Below are 18,959 nucleotides of genomic sequence, written 5' to 3'. Positions count from 1 at the left end.
CCTTCCTCAGCGAGCGTGCTCCTTCCTCAGCGAGCGTGCTCCTTGCTGCAGCAGCGCTGAGCCCTGTGTGTCCCCGGCACCTCAGCTTCACTGCACCATGTGCAGGGATTTTACCTGTTTCATGCATTTCTTACATGTGTTTAAGCCTATAAATTTCTCTCTGAATGCCGCTGTGGTTGTAATTTGCCAGTTTAGCAAGTGGCCTTTTGATTTAGCAGTAAATATTTTCTGATTTTTTTCAACCTAGTCTTTATTTACATACAAGCTTTCAGTTTTCCACATACATAAACTAATTTGTTGTTTGGCCGCTCACTTGTATCCAGCTATTTGTGACCCCATGGACTACAGCACGCCAGGCTTCCCTGTCCTTCACCATCTCCCGGAACTTTCTCAAACTCATGTCCATTGAGTCGGTGATGCCATCCAACCATCTCACCCTCTGTCATCCCCTTCTCCTCCTGCCTTCAATCTTTCTCAGCATCAGGGTCTTTTCCAATGAGTCAGTTCTTCTCATCAGGTGGTCAAAGTATTGGAGTTTCAGCTTCAGCATCAGTCCTTCCAAAGAATATTTAGGGTTGATTTCCTTTAGGATTGACTGGTTTGACCTCCTTACAGCCCAAGAGACTCAAGAATCTTCTCCACAGTTGAAAAGCATTAATTCTTCGGTGCTCAGCTTTCTTTAGAGTCCAACTGTCACATCCATACATGACTACAGAAAAAACCATAGTTTTGACTATACAGACCTTTGTTAGTAAAGTTATGTCTCTGCTTTTTAATATGCTGTTTAGGTTTGTCATAGCTTTTGTTCCAAGGAGCAAGTGTCTTTTAATTTTATGAATGCAGTCACAATCTGCAGTGGTTTGGAGCCCAAGAAAATAAAGTCTGTCACTGTTTCCATTGTTTCCCCATTTATTTGCCATGAAGTGATGGGACGAGGTGCCATGATCTTAGTTTTTTGAATGTTTAGTTTTAAGCCAAGTTTTTCACTCTTCTCTTTCACCTTTATCAAGAGGCTCTTTAGTTCCTCTTTGCTTTCTGCCATAAGGGTGGTGTCACCCTGTTTGTTTAACCTATATGCTGAGTACATCTTGAGAAATGCCGGGCTGTATGAGTTACAAACTGGAATCAAAATAGGTGGGAGAAACATCAACAACCTCAGATATGCAGATAATACCACTCTAATGGCAGAAAGCGAAAAGAAATAAACAGCCTTTTGATGAGGGTGAAGGAGAAGAGCGAAAGAGGCAGCTTAAGATTAATATTAAAAAAACTAAGATCACGGCATTTGGCCCCAGGGCTGCATGGCAGATAGAAGGAGAAAAGGCGGAAGTAGTGACAGAATCGCTCTTCTCGGGCTCCAGAATCACTGCAGAGGCTGACCGCAGCCATGAAATCAAGAGACGATTGCTTCTCGGCAGGAAAGTGAAGACAAACCTAGAGAGACGTTGAAAAGCAGAGGCTTTACTCTGCTGACAGTGGCTGTGAGACCTGGGCTGTGAATTTGGCAGAACACCTAAGAATTGATGCCTTCGAACTGTGGTGCTGGAGAACACTCCCGAAAGTCCCTACTACAAGGAGACCAAACCAGTCAATCTTAAGGGAGATCAACCCTGAATATTCATGGAAGGACTGATGCTGAAGCTGAAGCTCCAGTATTTTGGTCATCTGATGCAAAAAATTGAGGGCAGAAGAAGAGGGCGTCAGAGGATGAGATGGCTGGATGGCATCACTGACGCAATGAACGTGAACTTGGGCAAACCTCGGGAGATAGTGAGGGACAGGGAGGCCCAGCATGCTGCGGTCCATGGGGTCGCAAAGAGTTGGACACGACTGGGTGACTGAACAACAATATCTTATATTTTCAGAGATAGTTGTTTTTATCACTTTCAAAAACGATTACTAGTTAGGTGTACTTTCAGTTCAGTTCAGTTCAGTTGCTCAGTCATGTCCAACTCTTTGAGACAGCATGGACTGCAGCACGCCAGGCTTCCCTGTCCATCACCAACTCCTGGAGATTGCTCAAACTCATGTCCATTGAGTCGGTGATGCCATCCAGCCATCTCATCCTCTGTCGTCCCCTTCTCCTCCTGCCTTCAATCTTTCCCAGCATCAGTGTCTTTTTCCAATGAGTCAGTTCTTCACATCAGGTGGCCAAAGTATTGGAGTTTCAGCTTCAACCTCAGTCCTGCCAATGAATATTCAGGACTGATTTCCTTTAAGATGGACAGGTTGGATCTCCTTGCAGTCCAAGGGACCCTCAAGAGTCTTCTCCAACACTACAGTTCAAAAGCATCAATTCTATGGTGCTCAGCTTTCTTTCTAGTACAAATCACACATCCATGCATGACCACTGGAAAAACCACAGCCTTGACTAGATGGACCTTTGATGGCAAAGTAATGACTCTGCTTTTTAATATGCTGTCTAGGTTGGTCATAACTTTTCTTCCAAGAAGCAAGTGTCTTTTAATTTCATGGCTGCGGTTACCATCTGCAGTGATTTTGGAGCCCCCCAAAAATAAAGTCTGTCACTGTTTCCATTGTTTTCCTATGATCTTAGTTTTCTGAATGTTGAGTTTTAAGCCAACTTTTTCACTCTCCTCTTTCACTTTCATCAAGAGGCTCTTCAGTTCTTCACTTTCTGCCATAAGGGTGGTGTCATCTGCATATCTGAGGTTATTGATTTTTCTGCCAGCAATCTTGATTCCAGCTTGTGCTTCATCCAGGCCAACATTTCTCATAATGTACTCTGCATATAAGTTAAATAAGCAGGGTGACAATATACAACCTTACATACTCCTTTTCCTATTTGGAACCAGTCTGTTGTTCCATGTCCAGTTCTAACTGTTGCTTCCTGACCTGCATACAGATTTCTCAGGAGGCAGGTCAGGTGGTCTGGTATGCCCATCTCTCTCAGAATTTTCCACAGTTTATTGTGATCCACACAGTCAAAGGCTTTGGCATAGTCAATAAAGCAGAAGTAGATGTTTTTCTGGAACTCTCTTGCTTTTTCAATGATCCAGCAGATGTTGGCAATTTGATCTCTGGTTCCTCTGCCTTTTTAAAATCCAGCTTGAATATCTGGAATTTCATGGTTCACATACTGTTGAAGCCTGGCTTGGAGAATTTTGAGCATTACTTTATTAGCATGTGAGATGAGTGCAATTGTGCAGTAGTTTGAGCATTCTTTGGCATTGCCTTTCTTTGGGATTGGAATGAAAACTGACCTTTTCCAGTCCTGTGGCCACTGCTGAGTTTTCCAAATGTGCTGACATATTGAGTGCAGCACTTTCACAGCATCATCTTTCAGGATTTGAAATAGCTCAACTGGAATTCCATTACCTCCACTAGCTTTGTTCGTAGTGATGCTTCCTAAGGCCCACTTGACTTCACATTCCAGGGTGTCTGGCTCTAGGTGAGTGATCACACCATCGTGATTATCTTGGTTGTGAAGATCCTTTTTGCATAGATCTGTGTACTCTTGCTACCTCTTCTTGCTATCTTCTGCTTCTGTTAGGTCCATACCATTTCTGTCCTTTACTGAGCCCATCTTTGCATAAAATGTTCCCTTGATGTCTCTCATTTTCTTGAAGAGATCTCTAGTCTTTTCTTTTCTTGAAGAGATCTCTAGTCTAGTAAGGTGTACTTTGCCTTACTTCTATGTTTTTCTTAATATTTATACAATCAATCTTTCCTCCTTTTAAATAGCATATGCTATTTTCCCCCACCCTTTACTTTCAACCGTTAAAATTAGTATATTTTAAGTGTTTTTATTGAAATCCAACTAGGAATCTTTCTTTTATTTGTTGAGCTTACTGTTAGAAATGATTATGACGACTCATCAGTTGATCTTATTTTGTTTTTCTCTTCAATCTTTAAAAAGAACAGTTCACTTTCTATTTATCATGAATTCTTAGCTTCATTTTTTCCCTTCAGTCTCTACTGGATTGATGAGATATTTTTCTAAATTCTTTTTTTCCCCTTGAAAGGTTTGACCTCTGTATATTATTTCTGTGTTTTTCCCCCCATTTTTTGCTGTTCAGTTTCAGGAAACTAGCAATGTTGTAAGTTCTTATAACTGCACACCCATCTCTCTGTTAAACTGGGCCTTTGTTTTGTTCTTTCTACGTTCAGGCTGTTGCAGAGCACCCAGCATTCAGTAGGTGACCTGTAAGTGTTCGCTGGGTGTCTGTTGTTTCTCTATTACGAGTTATCGAGCCGTCTTAACCCAGTTTCAGCTTGTGTATCACTGTGCTGTGTTGATCTTAGTAACTGGGTGGCAGTGAGTGGGCCCCTCTGTGTGTCAGGCTTCTCGTATGAAGAAGGGAGTGAAATAGCTGAGCCTCCCCAGGTTTGGGAGGAGGAGGGACTGTGAAGTGCTCGGAATGCTGTGGCCCAGAGTTAAAACTCAGCGCAGATTCGTTTGCTTGTCCAGTCATTGAATGTGTATAAGCCTTTGTTTCCCGGTTGTAAATGAAGAATCACTCGTAGGCATCGTAAGCATAAATGCTTGTGGGCACACGTTATTAGATTTGTCTTAACAGTGATGTTTGGATATTCTTGACATAGCAGGAAGATGGAAATTATTATAAACCACATTATATTTACATAAAGTTTGGGGCCAGATGGCTCTGCAGATGGAGTTCCGTTTCAGTCCACTAGACACTGAACATCATGGCGACAGTTCTTCTGACAGCAGCTTGGAGAAGGTGAGGGCCCAGTGACCAGGCCAGATGCAGGTCCTCGGAAGGGTCAGCGTCTGCTGGACACATTTCACCCAAGTCAGCGTCACAGGCACCTGCTCAGGGGGTCTCAGGGTTTGATAATCAGGAAACTAATAACTGACGTCAAGCTTTAAATGCCTTAGTAAGACCATCTTTCAGGTAATTTATTGGTTATGTCTTATGACCCACACTTTTAAAAAATTGGTGTATTGTTATCAGTCTTTTGATCTTTTGCCATCTGTACTCTGTAACTTTCCGTAGCATCGTATATAGAGAAAACATATGTTGGTAGTTCTTAAGGTCCAAATGTTCCACTAGCAATTATTCATAGGAAGTTTTTGGAGTCCAATTCTAAAATTTTATAAGTAAAAAAGCTATTTGTTAATTTCTTTCTTTAGATTCAGTGTTGTTAGATATGATTAGGGTAATGTTTATTAATTAAACCTGTAAAAAACATGCCTGATTTTCCCCTTATAATTACAGGGGTCATCATTTGCAACCCAGCAATCCCAGGCTTATAATCTCTTTGCGACTGCAGCCACTGGTGACGGGATAAAGCTCTGGGACCTGAGGACCCTGCGGTGCGGCCCCCTCTGCTTTTCGGGTTGCGGTTGGGAGTGAGGCTGGACAGACCACAGAGAGTGTGTTTTAATTAAAGCTCGTGGTAAACTCCACTTGAGCTTGTTTTTCCAAGTATGACAAGGTTGTGGTGAATCTATTCACACTGACTAAGAAGAGTCTGATTTATGCACAGAAAGGGTCACACGGTTTGGAATGATAAAAAGGCAGATACGGTCTTTCCTCTGCTACATGTGACTTGTGGCCTCTGACTGCTGGAAATGAACAGGAAGTTAACTGATCACTTCACTGTTAGACTAGAGTGTGCATGTGTGTAAGTGAGATGCATATGTGTGTGTGCAAGCATGCACACACACTGTAAGAGGCACATGTAACAGTGAGACGCATGTATATTTGCATATAAACATATATGTACACACAGTGATACCTACATGTTACAGTTAGATGTGTGTATATATGTATACAAAGTATGTGCATATATGTCTGTGTGTACACACACAGGGATACATACATGTGACAGCGAGATGTATATGTATGTATGCAAGCATGTACTGGGAGGGATTGGGGGCAGAGGATGAGATGGCTGGATGGCATCACTGACTCGATGGACATGAGTCTGAGTGAACTCCGGGTGATGGACAGGGAGGCCTGGTGTGCTGCGATTCATGGGGTCGCAAAGAGTCGGACACGACTGAGCAACTGAACTGAACTGAAGCATGTACACACACAGTGAAATGTACATGTAACAGTGAGGTGTACATATATTTGTACATAAATATATATATATATACACACAAGGTTACATACATCTAACAGTAAGATGTGTATGTATGTATACAAATATACACACACACACAGTGATATGACCATGTAACAGTGAGATGTACGTACAAATGTATATAAATACATGTACACACAGTGTTACATGCATATTATAGTCAGATGTGTGTGTGTATGTGTACAAAATGTGTGTGTGTGTATATATATATAAATACACGGGGTGCATACATGTAACAGTGAGATGTATACATATATTTATATATGTACACAAACATATATATACACACAGTGATAGACACACACACATATATATTCATAAACACACACATAATTCTATTCCTTAAAATGTTCTGATTGATAGTTATGGCAGACAGACATTCAGTATAGAATGTATCTAAAAAAAATAGAATAACTACTTACATTTGTTTCTGTATCTGTGTGTGTGACATATACATACATATTCATAAGGACAATAGTAGCAGACTGCCTTTGTTTTCTTCTTCACTCACTAAATAAGTATAAACCCTCTGTTTCTATCCTGTGTGACTTTTGTATACTTCTCATATATAAAAAGTTTATTTACTGTTATTTTTGTTATTTTTGTGCATTTATGATGTTAAAAGATGTTCATCATTTTTAAAAGGTCTTCAGAACCGCCTGCCTCACCATTTATTATCAATAATCCTCACTCAGTATTAAACAACCTCGCAGTAAAGGTGTTGTTTCTCTGTTGGTTTGCTCATTTTTGTGAAGACAAGTCAGTATCTTCCTCGTAATTTATGTTAAAAATTGAGAAATCCTTTGTTCTCTTGCTGTTTTTCCTTCCTTGTAGGTGTGAGCGCCGTTTTGAAGGCCATCCAAGCCGCTGCTACCCGTGTGGAATTGCTTTCAGCCCTTGCGGCCGATTCGTGGCTTGTGGTGCTGAAGACAGACACGTATGTGCTGCCGTGACAGTGTGTTGGTCTTCAGGCGCAGGTTCTGCACTCGTTCTTGGGGAGACAGTTAATACTGCTGTATTCTGTTAGGGCAGAATCTTGACTATGGGCCAGTTCTCTGAGGCCGCCACGTCGTGACGGTATTGAACAGCAGCCACACAAGGTGTGACAGGCCAGCCACAGGACGGGTACCGTGTGACCCTACTCATCTGAGGAACTTAACGCAGACTCACAGAGGCGGACAGTGGAAAGCGGGGCCAGGAGCTCGGGTGGGGGGTGGGAGATTCTGGGCAGGGGGCACAGGGGTTGGTCACGCAGGACGAGCAGGACTGGACTCTGCTGTAAACGTGGCGCCTGAGGTCTGCAGCACCGCACTGCGTCCATGAGCCTCGTGAAGAAGGTGACCTTATGCCGAACATCATCAGTACAGTTGAAAACCAGGCTTGTGGGAAATCCTCCCAGGGGCCACCATTGGTGCCACTGAGTATGGAACCGCTGAGATGCCAGTCTGTGTCACTAATGCTGCTTAAGGTGTCTGCCTCGCTAGTCTGCGCCAGGAGGCAGTCCTGTGACAACAGGGGAGCCCGAAGCTAACCGAGTCTTTGTAGGTAACTTCTGGCTTAAGAGAAAATACACAGGATAATGGAACAAATCAAAAGGGCACACAAAGAAGCAGACAGACAGATCCTGGATACGGAGCATCCTTGAGGACACTGGTCCAGTTCCTTCAGCAAGAATGTGGCGTGAAAAAGAGGCAGGCAGGGGGAGGATTGCTCCAAAATAGGGAGACATAAGAGCAATGTACAGATCTTGACTGGATCCCTCTTGACCCCACATAACTGTTAAAAGACATTTGCGAATGCTTGAGGAAGGTATTGATATTTACTGGGTAGTAAATATTGGCAAATTATTATTCTTTTAGATGTAAAAATGGCAGTACAGTTAGTATAAAATGCCCATGTTTTTAAATGCTTAGAAAATACATAGGACTCATTTTTGCAGTTTGCTTCAAAATACTACATACCTTTTAACTGCAAAAACTAGAAAGAAAAGGAAAAAAGGGTTCGATACTTGCAGCAAGTATAGCAAGTCTTGATAATTCATTTGGGCCGTGTGTGTGTGTAGCTCCTTGTATAATTCTCTGTACTTTTGCACATATTTGAAAAACTTCCAAGTGCAAGGCCACACACGGGCATTGGGAGCGGTCCTTGACGTGGACAAGCTTGACTTCACCTTGGCAGGAGCCCCTTTGCGATCTCCTCGAGGGCCAGGCACTGAAGGGGGTGCTCAGCTGCGGGGAGCCTGCATCTGTGTGCTGTTCTTAGCAAAGGGAACCGCCGGTTCTCTGATCCGTGGTGTTTCCATCTGTCATAGTGCACGGTGGTGCCTGCTGAGGGAAGAGGAGGCAGTATGTGTGTGTGGCTGTGTTTCAGAAATGCCGCTTGAATCTTACTGTGCGGAAAGCTGTGACCGCACCGTGACGACTCCCTCAGGATCACACCAACACCCTGGTCCTGCTATTTCATTGTAGGATCACCTTTTCAGAGAAATCAAAATGAAGGCATGAACTGATGGACACCTGCAGATAATTAGCTGCATATTTGATCACAGGTCCACAGATGCTGAGAAAGACCAAGCAGTTATTGGAAACCAGGTTGATTTCTGCTTCTCCCTTGGGTGGGCCACACCGACGGTCAGACCCACAGTCAGGGCCGTCCAGTGATCTGCATGCTCTGTATCCTGAGAGGAGCTTGTCACCTTTTTTGTGACAGTTCTGGTTGTCCGGGCTTGGTGGGGATCCATGAGAGGAGAAGGAGGCTGTGTGTCTGCCTCAGGCCTGATGAGAGAGCCCAGAGCAGCATCACCAGCATTTTCTAACAAACTCTCCACTTCTTTCTGGATGCAGGCTGCGTTTCTGCCTCAGTGAGATTTTAAATAAGGCTATGCATTAAACCTTGACTATTTTGGTCTTCTGAGAAAAGATTTTATTTTAATAAAAATTCAGTGATCTGAAGAAATGTGCACAGTTCTGAGAAATATCATTTTTGGAAATATTTTAAAAAGCAAAGTAAGTGTCCATAGTTTGACAGTTGATTCCCCCATGGCCCATATAATTATTATGAAGCTTCAGAAATACAGAATTCACTTCTGTTTGCAGTTCTTTTTTTCTTCTGTGGGGTTAATTCGGGAAAAGGGAAAATGAAGGACACATGTTAGAATCCTGTGAGATGAAAAAATGAAAGACACTTCATCTTCACGGATACGGTTCAACAGAGTTACAAGACAGTTGTGATGAGCTGGTCTGGTCCTGTTTGCAAAACGCCGATCTTCCCAGTGGTGCATTCGGCCCCGTACACTTTCTGTGAAAATAGTTTTGAGCAGTGTTATTCCAGCCCCCTGTAGCTTCTGCCACATCATCTTTTTGCCTGAAAAATGTTGCTTCACTTTTCCTCACCCCTCTTCCCAGGGATTGATTTAGTTTCAGAGTAACACTTACTCTATCCAGGTTTTATCTCAGTTTCTTTTATTTTCTTAGCACATTTTAGCTAACATTTATTTCTCTTTGATGGGGAGAAGTTGCTTCATGAATCAATAACTGTTATTACCTCTCATTAAAACATTTTGTTCTTGCCATGGATTGTAATAAAACTGAGTCAGTTGCAGAATTCCTTGTTACTTTTCCACTCTTTACATAAAGTACACTTTGTCCTTTTGGACTGGTCGGTTGCCACTGTGTGGAAGTAACAGCTCGTGATAAGTACGTATCTAATAAAATATTTCTGATATTGGGAGCTGCAAACTGCTGTTTTTGTTGACTCAGAAACCTTCTGGGCGAAAAGATATGTTTCATTTATTAATTTTTTTTTCTGTTTGTTCCCTTTGTTCATTCTTTGTTTTCCTTTCTTTTTCTAAGTTTGTTTTTTGATGCACACGGGCTTCCTCTGGTTGCGGGGAGTGGGGGCTCCTCTTCATTCTGCTGCATGGCCGTCTCACTTCAGTGGCTTCTCGTTGCAGAGCACGGGCTCTGGGCACACAGCCTGTGGTGGTGGTGGTACCAGGTGGCATGCGGAACCCTCCCACACCAGGGATCGAACCCATGTCCCCTGCATTGGCAGGTGGGTTATTATCCACAGGAAAGTCCTAAAAGATATGCTTCATTTAATACCATTTTCATGCAGAACACAGAAGCCTGTTTCTTAGATGACTCCTAGAATCTGCTTCACAATGAACACCACAGTGTTGTCTTACGTGCATTTTGAGATTCCAGGCCGACACAAGCCAGTGTTAGTTCCCATTTGGATTTAGGTAAACATGAGGAGTCTCAGGAAGGACTTTTCGACAAGAGATAACCTGTGACAGAAGCTGACTAGCGCAGGAACTCAAGCCTCGAGCCCTGCCTGCGAGTTCTCGGAGCTGCCGTCTGCCGTCAGCCCTCCAGTCCTGTGTCTGTGCTCGCCCTTGTCCGTGGTCTGTCAGGGTAGGGAGCACGCAGAGGCAGCCTCTTTCTCTGCTGGCTGGTGCTGCAGCTGCCTGGGCGCATCCACTCTTGAGCTTCCAGGCACTGTTGCGTCAGAGATCTTTCAGTCTCTTCCTTGACCTGTTTTCCATTAGCCCACAGGCGAGTTCTCTGGGCCTTTGAAACACTAACGTAAGCCAGAAGCTTGCACTTACCTTGCCTTTGTACTCGTGTCTGTCACACATCACACTGAGACGCCTAACATCAGCCCCGTTACCCAGGTCTCCTTTCCCCGCCCTTTTCTTATCTCTTGAAATCTTTTGCTCTGGTCGCTTCTCTTTAGACACTTGTCGAGTTGTTCTCTGACTCTTCATCTCGCATCTTCTGTTGTAAATTCAACCATGATTTGAGCTGTTCATGCATCACAAGTTGAATACACGTCACTCTCTGATGCCAGCCTCTTCCTGCTTCCTGAGTGTGGCAGCTGCTTTGTGTCACCTGAAGGCCTGGCTGTCTTAGCCTTAGGAACTTACACACGGTGACTGGTCTCCGTGGAATGCCCGCTGCTCGAGGCAGCAGCCTCACTCCAGTTTGGTCCCAGTGGTTTTCAGCCCTTTAGCTGCATCATGGAGACCTCTGTGGCGACCAGAAACCTGCTTCTCCCTCCTCCAGAGCCTGGACTCTCGAGGCGGGGGTGTGTGTGTGTGCTCATGCCCAGCGTATGTGTAGTGACGGGCAATACAGCAAATGCCTTACATGTAAGCCTTCAGGTTGCGAACCTTCAGAGACGTGAACGTGCGTCGGCGTGTCCAGTCACACAGATTGGCTCACGTGCCAGGTGTACACTGCCGTGTGCGTGCATCTTCCACAAGTGGCTGTGCTTGTGTGTCCTTCACTGTATAGAATCCAGTAGTCTGTTATCTTTATTTCAGGTCCAGAATTTCTAGAAGCAAGTGTGAAAGCGGCAGTGTAGCTGGTACTGCTGTACTTTTTTGGGTACTATGCCGTAAGATTAAAAATGTTTTCTTTATTTGTATTTGTTTCTGTGTATTATTTGTGTGAAAAGTATTATAAACCTATTACAGTACAGTACTGTATAGCTGATTATGTTATTTGGGTACCTTGGCTGACTGTTAGTAAAGTAATGCTCAAAATTCTCCAAGCCAGGCTTCAGCAATACGTGAACCGTGAACTCCCTGATGTTCAAGCTGGTTTTAGAAAAGGCAGAGGAACCAGAGATCAAATTGCCAACATCTGCTGGATCACAGAAAAAGCAAGAGAGTTCCAGAAAAACATCTATTTCTGCTTTATTGACTATGCCAAAGCCTTTGACTGTGTGGATCACAATAAACTGTGAAAAATTCTTCAAGAGATGGGAATACCAGACCACCTGACCTGTCTCCTGAGAAATCTGTATGCAGGTCAGGAAGCAACGGTTAGAACTGGACACAGAACAACAGACTGGTTCCAAATAGGAAAAGGAGTATGTCAAGGCTATATATTATCACCCTGCTTATTTAACTTCTATGCAGAGTACATCATGAGAAAACCTGGACTGGAAGAAACACAAGCTGGAATCAAGATTGCCAGGAGAAACATCAATAACCTCAGATATGCAGATGACACCACCCTTATGGCAGAAAGTGAAGAGGAACTAAAAAGCCTCTTGATGAAAGTGAAAGAGGAGAGTGAAAAAGTTGGCTTAAAGCTCAACATTCAGAAAACGAAGATCATGGCATCCGGTCCCATCACTTCATGGCAAATAGATGGGGAAACAGTGGAAACAGTATTTTTTTGGGCTCCCAAATCACTGCAGATGGTGACTGCAGCCATGAAATTAAAAGACACTTGTGCTTGTGTGTACTTTCCTTGGAAGAAAAGTTATGACCAACCTAGATAGTATATTCAAAAGCAGAGACATTACTTTGCCAACTAAGGTCCGTCTAGTCAAGGCTATGGTTTTTCCTGTGGTCATGTATGGATGTGAGAGTTGGACTGTCAAGAAAGCCAAGTGCCGAAGAATTGATGCTTTTGAACTGTGGTGTTGGAGAAGACTCTTGAGATTCCATTGGACTGCAAGGAGATCCAGCCAGTCCATTCTGAAGGAGATCAGCCCTGGGATTTCTTTGGAAGGAATGATGCTAAAGCTGAAACTCCAGTACTTTGGCCATCTCTTGCAAAGAGTTGACTCATTGGAAAAGACTCTGATGCTGGGAGGGATTGGGGGCAGGAGGAGAAGGGGATGACTGAGGATGAGATGGCTGGATGGCATCACGGACTCGATGGACGTGAGTCTGAGTGAACTCCGGGAGATGGTGATGGACAGGGAGGCCTGGCGTGCTGCGATTCACGGGGTTGCAAAGAGTCGGACACGACTGAGCGACTGAACTGAACTGAACTGAACTGAACTGGCTGACTGTTGGGCTTATGAGCAAATTGAACTTATGAATGCACTTTTGGAATGGAGCTCATTCATATGTAGGGGACGTGGTGTATATTCCTCCAAAAATTATAGTTTTATTGACATATTTATAGCCAGGTCATAAAGCAGTTGTATGGTTAACTTTTCTGAAGCAAGTTGCTAACAGCAGTTATGGACATCTGTTTTCGTTTCTTTTTGGTGTGTACAGAGCTGTGAGATTGCTGGGTCAGAAGGCTAGTGTAGGTTTAATTTTGTTGGAAGCTTCCAAGGCAGCTATACCATTTGAACAATCGAGCACCAAATGTTTGGCGCGCACACACAGACCCAGACATACACACATGCACACACATGCACAGACACAAACACAAAATGCACCCAGATGCACACCCACATCCACACCCAGGCGTACACATATATGCACACATGTGCTCCCAGATGTGCACACACACGCACACACATGCACACACATGCATCTAGATGAACACACAGGCACACACACACACGGGCATCCAGACACACACGCATGCACCCAGACGTACACACAGGTGCACCCATACACATGCACTCAGTTGTACACACACATGCACGCACGAGCACACAGAACACACACCCAGACACACACGTGTACACAGATGTACACCTGTGCACACGTGCACCCAGATGTACACAGGTGGACCCAGATGCGTGCACGCACACACACCTCCAGACACACACACACGTGCACATAGATGTACACGTGCGCTCAGATGCAGACATTTGCACCCAGACATACACACGTGCACCCAGATGTACACACACGTGCACACATGTGAACCCATGTGTACATACACAGAGACGTACACACGCACACAGATGTCCATACACATGCACCCAGGCACACACACGTGCACACAGGTGTACACACTGGTGCACACAGGTGTACACACGTGTATATACACAAATATACACACATGGGGAGACGTGCACACACACACACATGCACACAGCACATGCACAGATGTGCACACAGATATAAACACATTTTCTCACAGATGCACACACATGTGCACACAAGCTACAGTTACGGTGACGACACACAATATGGAACATGCAGAAGGAGGTGGAGGCTCCGGAAGACCTCGCAGGGCTGCTCCTGAGAGGAGCCCAGATGCTGGAGGGAGGCAGCTGTGGTGTCCAACCTGGTTTCAGCTCCTGCAGCTGCAAGATCTGGGAAGAGTGCCCACCTCCAGTTCTGGTTTCCTTGCCAGTAGAATTGGGACAATGACTGTATTTTTCTGTAAGACTCTAGAGAGGATTGCATGAGGAATTCGATATCCAAGTTAGGTTCATTGAGTGTCTGCTTTCATCATTAATCTCGGTATCTTACAGTTGGAAATAATAGATGCAACAGAGGTGTGGTCATTGTTGTTTCTCTTATCCACTCAATCTGAACAGCAGACAAGAGAGCTCTGATTCCGAGAAAGCCTGCAGAATTAATGAGAGCACCCCTCAGCATGTGGGCAAGAAACATCACGGATGGTTTTGAAGCATCTGTGGGGCTAGAGGGACTCTGGAGGCCCACGCCCTTTAGAAAGGGTGTTGTCAGAAAAGCAGTCGAAAATCTCAGTGTGGACACCTGATGGCTGTGCTAGTGGCTTGCTCACTTCATGACTTGGCTTCCTCAGTAGCGTATGAAGTGTCAGCTGTCTCACATGCACACGCCCTGGCCAGCTGTGGTTGACGGGAGAGCTGTGAAGGGTTTTGCAGCCAGAGATACACGGTACAGGTGTCATGGCTACTCTAGCCCTGAGTTCTCAGAGTGGGGTCTCCCCTGGGAACTGTTAGAAATGCATATTCTCAAGTTGTCTTCAGGTCTCACCCCAGTAGCTACATGAGAAGTCTTAGAGTTAAGTAAACATATTCATTACAAATAAATGCATCTTTGGGCCAGGAAGAAAAGGCAGACATTTTACTTCTCCACTTTAGTTTGGAATATATAAAATCTCTGTGTAGACTTTATCGCAACACACTGTTTCAGTTCAGTTCAGTTCAGTAGTTCAGTCATGTCTGACTCTGCGACCCCAAGGACTGCAGCACGCCAGGCTTCCCTGTCCCATCACCAATTCCCAGAGTTTGCTCAAACTCAGGTCCATCGAGTCGGTGATGCCATCCAACCATTTCATCCTCTATCGACCCCTTCTCCTCCTGCTTTCAATCTTCCCAGCATCAGGGTCTTTTCCAGTGAGTCACTTCTTCGCATCAGTTTCAGCTTCAGCATCAGTCCTTCCACTGTTTAGCCAATGACAGAATCACTTGGAAAGTCTAAATGTGAAGGACTCATTGGTACATTAAAGTTGATTTTTTTGGAGAAAAGGAATCAAATTTGAGGTCTTTCTCCTGCAATATGGCACTTGTCTTAATTATCAGTGGAGTTTAGATAATACTTGTTGGCACATTTTGTTGCTCAATAATTAGAATTGTTCTCCCACACCCGGGAACCAGAGTTTATCCCTAAAATGAAGCATTCAGTGGTGACTCTACACATATATAGAAATACAATTAGAGAGGAAGGTATGTTTTTACTTTTCATTTCATCAACTGCTTGGAGAAAATTCTAAATGTTTGAGTTGCTCCAACTCCAAGCTGATTAGTAGGAAACAAAGTATAGACATTTCTCTCTCAAGTTTATGGAAAAGGGCTATAAAACAGATTTTCCCACTCAATTTGGGACTTCCAGAGAAGGCTGAAATAGAAAACCTTTTACTTAAAATCAATCCTCACACATGAGCATATATTTAAAACTGTTCACGGTTTTGTGGAGGCTCATGGCAGAAAACAGGATGATGTAAATTTGTGAAGATGACAGACTGTCTCAAAGGGGAAAGAGAAACGCGTGCTTCACGGCAGCACTCCGCGGCTTACGCAGGGTGTCGTCCGCTGCCCCGGGTGCGGCTCTGATGCTTAATCAGCTGGGAACGTGCTTCCGCTTGCACGGTTCCTTGACTCCTTGCAGATTATTCGCATCTGCAACACAGCATCTGTGCATTCTGTCTTCCAGGCGTACGTGTACGAAACCAGCTCCAGCACTTTCTGCCGCAGACTCGCAGGACACACCAGCACGGTAACCGCGGTGGCCTTCAGCCCGGTTGCCACTCAGGTACGGTTTCCTCTGCTTCACACAAGTCTCACGGCATAGCTGTTGCCTCTGTCAGACTGTGTTTGGGTAGACTTTTATCATATTTAAGTTTACCTGCTAGTTCTCATTGAGTGAAGGGAGATGAACTTTGAAAATCGACCTTTACTAGGGAGGAAGAGAAATGGAGAGGTTTTCATTTTACAATGAAAGTATTTGTCATTCTGTGCCGATGGACATTTGCTCCGACGGAAATGTAGAAAAATAAGGAGATCTTCGTGGACAGGAAGATGGAAGGAGGAAAGCAAGTACAGTGCAAGTAAGGGATGGATTTTGAAATTCCCCAGAAAAGAGTTTGGAGGGAGAAGGAGAGCCTCAAAATTTAAAGAATCTTAATTAGGAGAAAGGATTAAGATACAGTAACGTCTGTTGCAAATCAACCCAGAAAAGTGAATGATCTTGTTGTTACAGTACAGAGGGAGATCAGAATTCCCAAATACCCAGTTCTCACTAGTGTTCAATACGGCTCCCGTCTTTTGCTCCAGAGCTCCCTCTGTTTGTGTCTCTGGTTGTCTGGTCAACACTGGCTGCTCCGCGGTGGCCCTGGTGTTGCTCAGGCCCAAGACCATGCTGGACTTGGGGGGCGGCGGGCGGGCTCCGCAGACCTGCTGGCCATGTTCCTGCGGCCCAGACCTTGTTTAAGGGCGCGTTCACGAGGATTAGCAAAGTGGGCACTAGCCTCCACATCTCCTGGTCAGGAAGGAGACGAGGACGCCCGGGGTGGTGCCAGCTTTGTTCCAGGGACACTGCGTAGCTTTGGGGGAAGTCAGGAGACAGATCCCATGGCTAGCTTTTTTCTTTGTAAATTAATTTTAATTGAGAGAAATATTATACCCTTTCAAAAATTAAAGTTTTGAGTCCCTTGGAATAAGTTGCTAGATATGGTCCCAGAGTAGACTTTTTCATTATTGATGTTGCTCAGGTGTCAAAATAAGACTTGTGAGTCTTTTGGAAGAAGCTTATACTTGTACTGATGAAATGATTCCAACAGTGTGTGTGGCTCAGGGAAAAGGGCTCTGACAGTGACGGGGGTCCTACCAGCTCACCGGGAGCAGAGCCTCCACAGGGTGGCCGAGGCCTGAGGGGCTGTGAGGATGCTGCCCGCTATGGTTCTGCCAGGATGCATGGCTGAGCCAGGTGGCCAGGTCCAATGTGGTCCAGAGGGCGGGTGGTCAGCTTTGGGTCTATAGAAGGTGGTGTGTTTGTCTTAAGATACTTCAGTGTTGAGCTGGAGATGAACTTCACAGTTAATCTGTCCCGGCTGCAATGGCAGCCAAGCAAGAGTGTGATTTCTAGCAGAACAGTGCAGGGTATTCAAAGCAGAGATCAGGAGACAGGAGAGGGAGTGTGCGGGCTGCAGGGAGCAGGTCTGTGGCCCCTCAGGGAGGAAGGTGAGGAGACGTGCCAGGGGGCCGCAGAGGAGAGCCGCCGCACGTGAAGACAGAGGTGGGGGACGTTTGTTGGAATGCACAGCAGTCACAAATACAGCTTTACTTCATGTCTTCAAAGGTATCTTACATTGATATCACAGCATCCATTTTACCTGATGTCAGTTATAAAATAATGAAATACAGCATAGATGAAAGGTAACATAAAAGCCCTTTCTTACTGACAGTGGATATTTAGGGTATTAAGTAGGTATTTATTTTCCGTTTTCCATTTCTGTGCCGTGTGGGGTTTATTATGGAAAATTCTGCTTTGATCTTTCCACCTTTACTGGGTTGCACTTAACTACGTCACTAGCATTACCCAAGAAATAGAGTAGGAAGATGAAAGACCTCAGACTGTTTATGCAAAGAGACAAGACGCAGGTGGGGTCCAGCTCCAGGTGTGGCTTAGACCCAGCGGAGGAAGAACCGGGAGTAGTTACGGGATGTGTGCAAGGGGCTGTGGCCTCTGTCCTCCCTGCCTCGGGCCAGCTGGCGTCTGGGGAAGGGGGACTAAAGGGATGGAAACCTGAAAATTCTTGTTTTGCTTTGAGATTAGTGGTACTTTCATCATGGACACTTGAATTGTTCTCGATGTTGTCGTGTTGACGTGCATCTCCGTGTACACAGCGTTTTCTGTGACTAGGTTTATCAGGAGCAGTGGTGCTGAGTAAAATAGTAAAACTCTGAAAGGATTCTGATAAATACAGAAAAACACTTCTTAAAGTGCTGCTGGTTTCCCCACCAGCATCAGTTGTTAACACTTTGATTATCTTGTTAAATTCATTATCAAGAAATAGTGTCCCATTATTTTGATGTGAATTTCTCTGAATGTTAGGCTACCCATTATTTCATATGCTGTCACAATTCAGGTTTTTTCTTCTCATTTGTAAATTGCTTGTTTTTGTCCTTCATATCTTTGTCTTTTTGCTTACTGATTGTTCCAGCTTTTAAGTTAAAATTGACTGTGATAACACGTGTGCTGGCTCCCCCGGAACGCGGCTCCAACTTACTATAGATTAGAAAGTGTTTCTTCAGTGATTACAGTTAAATATAGAGATAAGTACATATGCCTGCACTCTAAGTAGACTTTCAAAAATTGAGGAATAATCAGAAGATAAGTGGTATTTAAGATGCTTGTTGTTTACTTCCCTGGTGGCGCAGACAGTAAAGCGTCTGTCTACAATGTGGGAGACCCGGGTTTGATCCCTGGGTTGGGAAGATCCCCTGGAGAAGGAAATGGCAATCCACTCCAGGACTATTGCCTGGAAAATCCCATGGACAGAGAAGCCTGGTGGGCTACAGCCCATGGTGTCGCAAAGAGCTGGACACGACTGAGCGACTTCACTTTCTAAGGTGTTTGTAAATGTTTTAAGGACTTTGTTATACTAAAGTATCTGATTCTAATTTGAAATGTGAACTGACTTTTGACTTGTGACTTTTTATCTGAGAAAAATAAAATTTCA

At 44.4% G+C, this 18,959-nt stretch overlaps 1 protein-coding gene across 2 annotated transcripts in view; it reads left to right on the top strand.

Annotated features, from left to right (window-relative positions):
• Nucleotides 1-18,959, top strand: part of WDR27 (WD repeat domain 27) — a 143,991-nt gene that overhangs the window by 48,391 nt on the left and 76,641 nt on the right. For both annotated transcript variants that reach the window (XM_040239201.1, XM_040239200.1), the window contains 3 exons: nucleotides 5,205-5,302; nucleotides 6,913-7,015; nucleotides 15,932-16,030. In XM_040239201.1, the coding sequence (XP_040095135.1) occupies nucleotides 5,205-5,302; nucleotides 6,913-7,015; nucleotides 15,932-16,030 (300 nt within the window). The remainder of the gene's footprint in view (nucleotides 1-5,204; nucleotides 5,303-6,912; nucleotides 7,016-15,931; nucleotides 16,031-18,959) is intronic.

This window comes from Oryx dammah, unplaced genomic scaffold (genome assembly GCF_014754425.2).
Source record: "Oryx dammah isolate SB20612 unplaced genomic scaffold, SCBI_Odam_1.1 HiC_scaffold_4, whole genome shotgun sequence".
NCBI classification, from domain to species: Eukaryota; Metazoa; Chordata; class Mammalia; order Artiodactyla; family Bovidae; genus Oryx; species Oryx dammah.
Note: the sequence above shows the minus strand (reverse complement) of the source record. Positions and strands in the feature narration are given on the sequence as shown.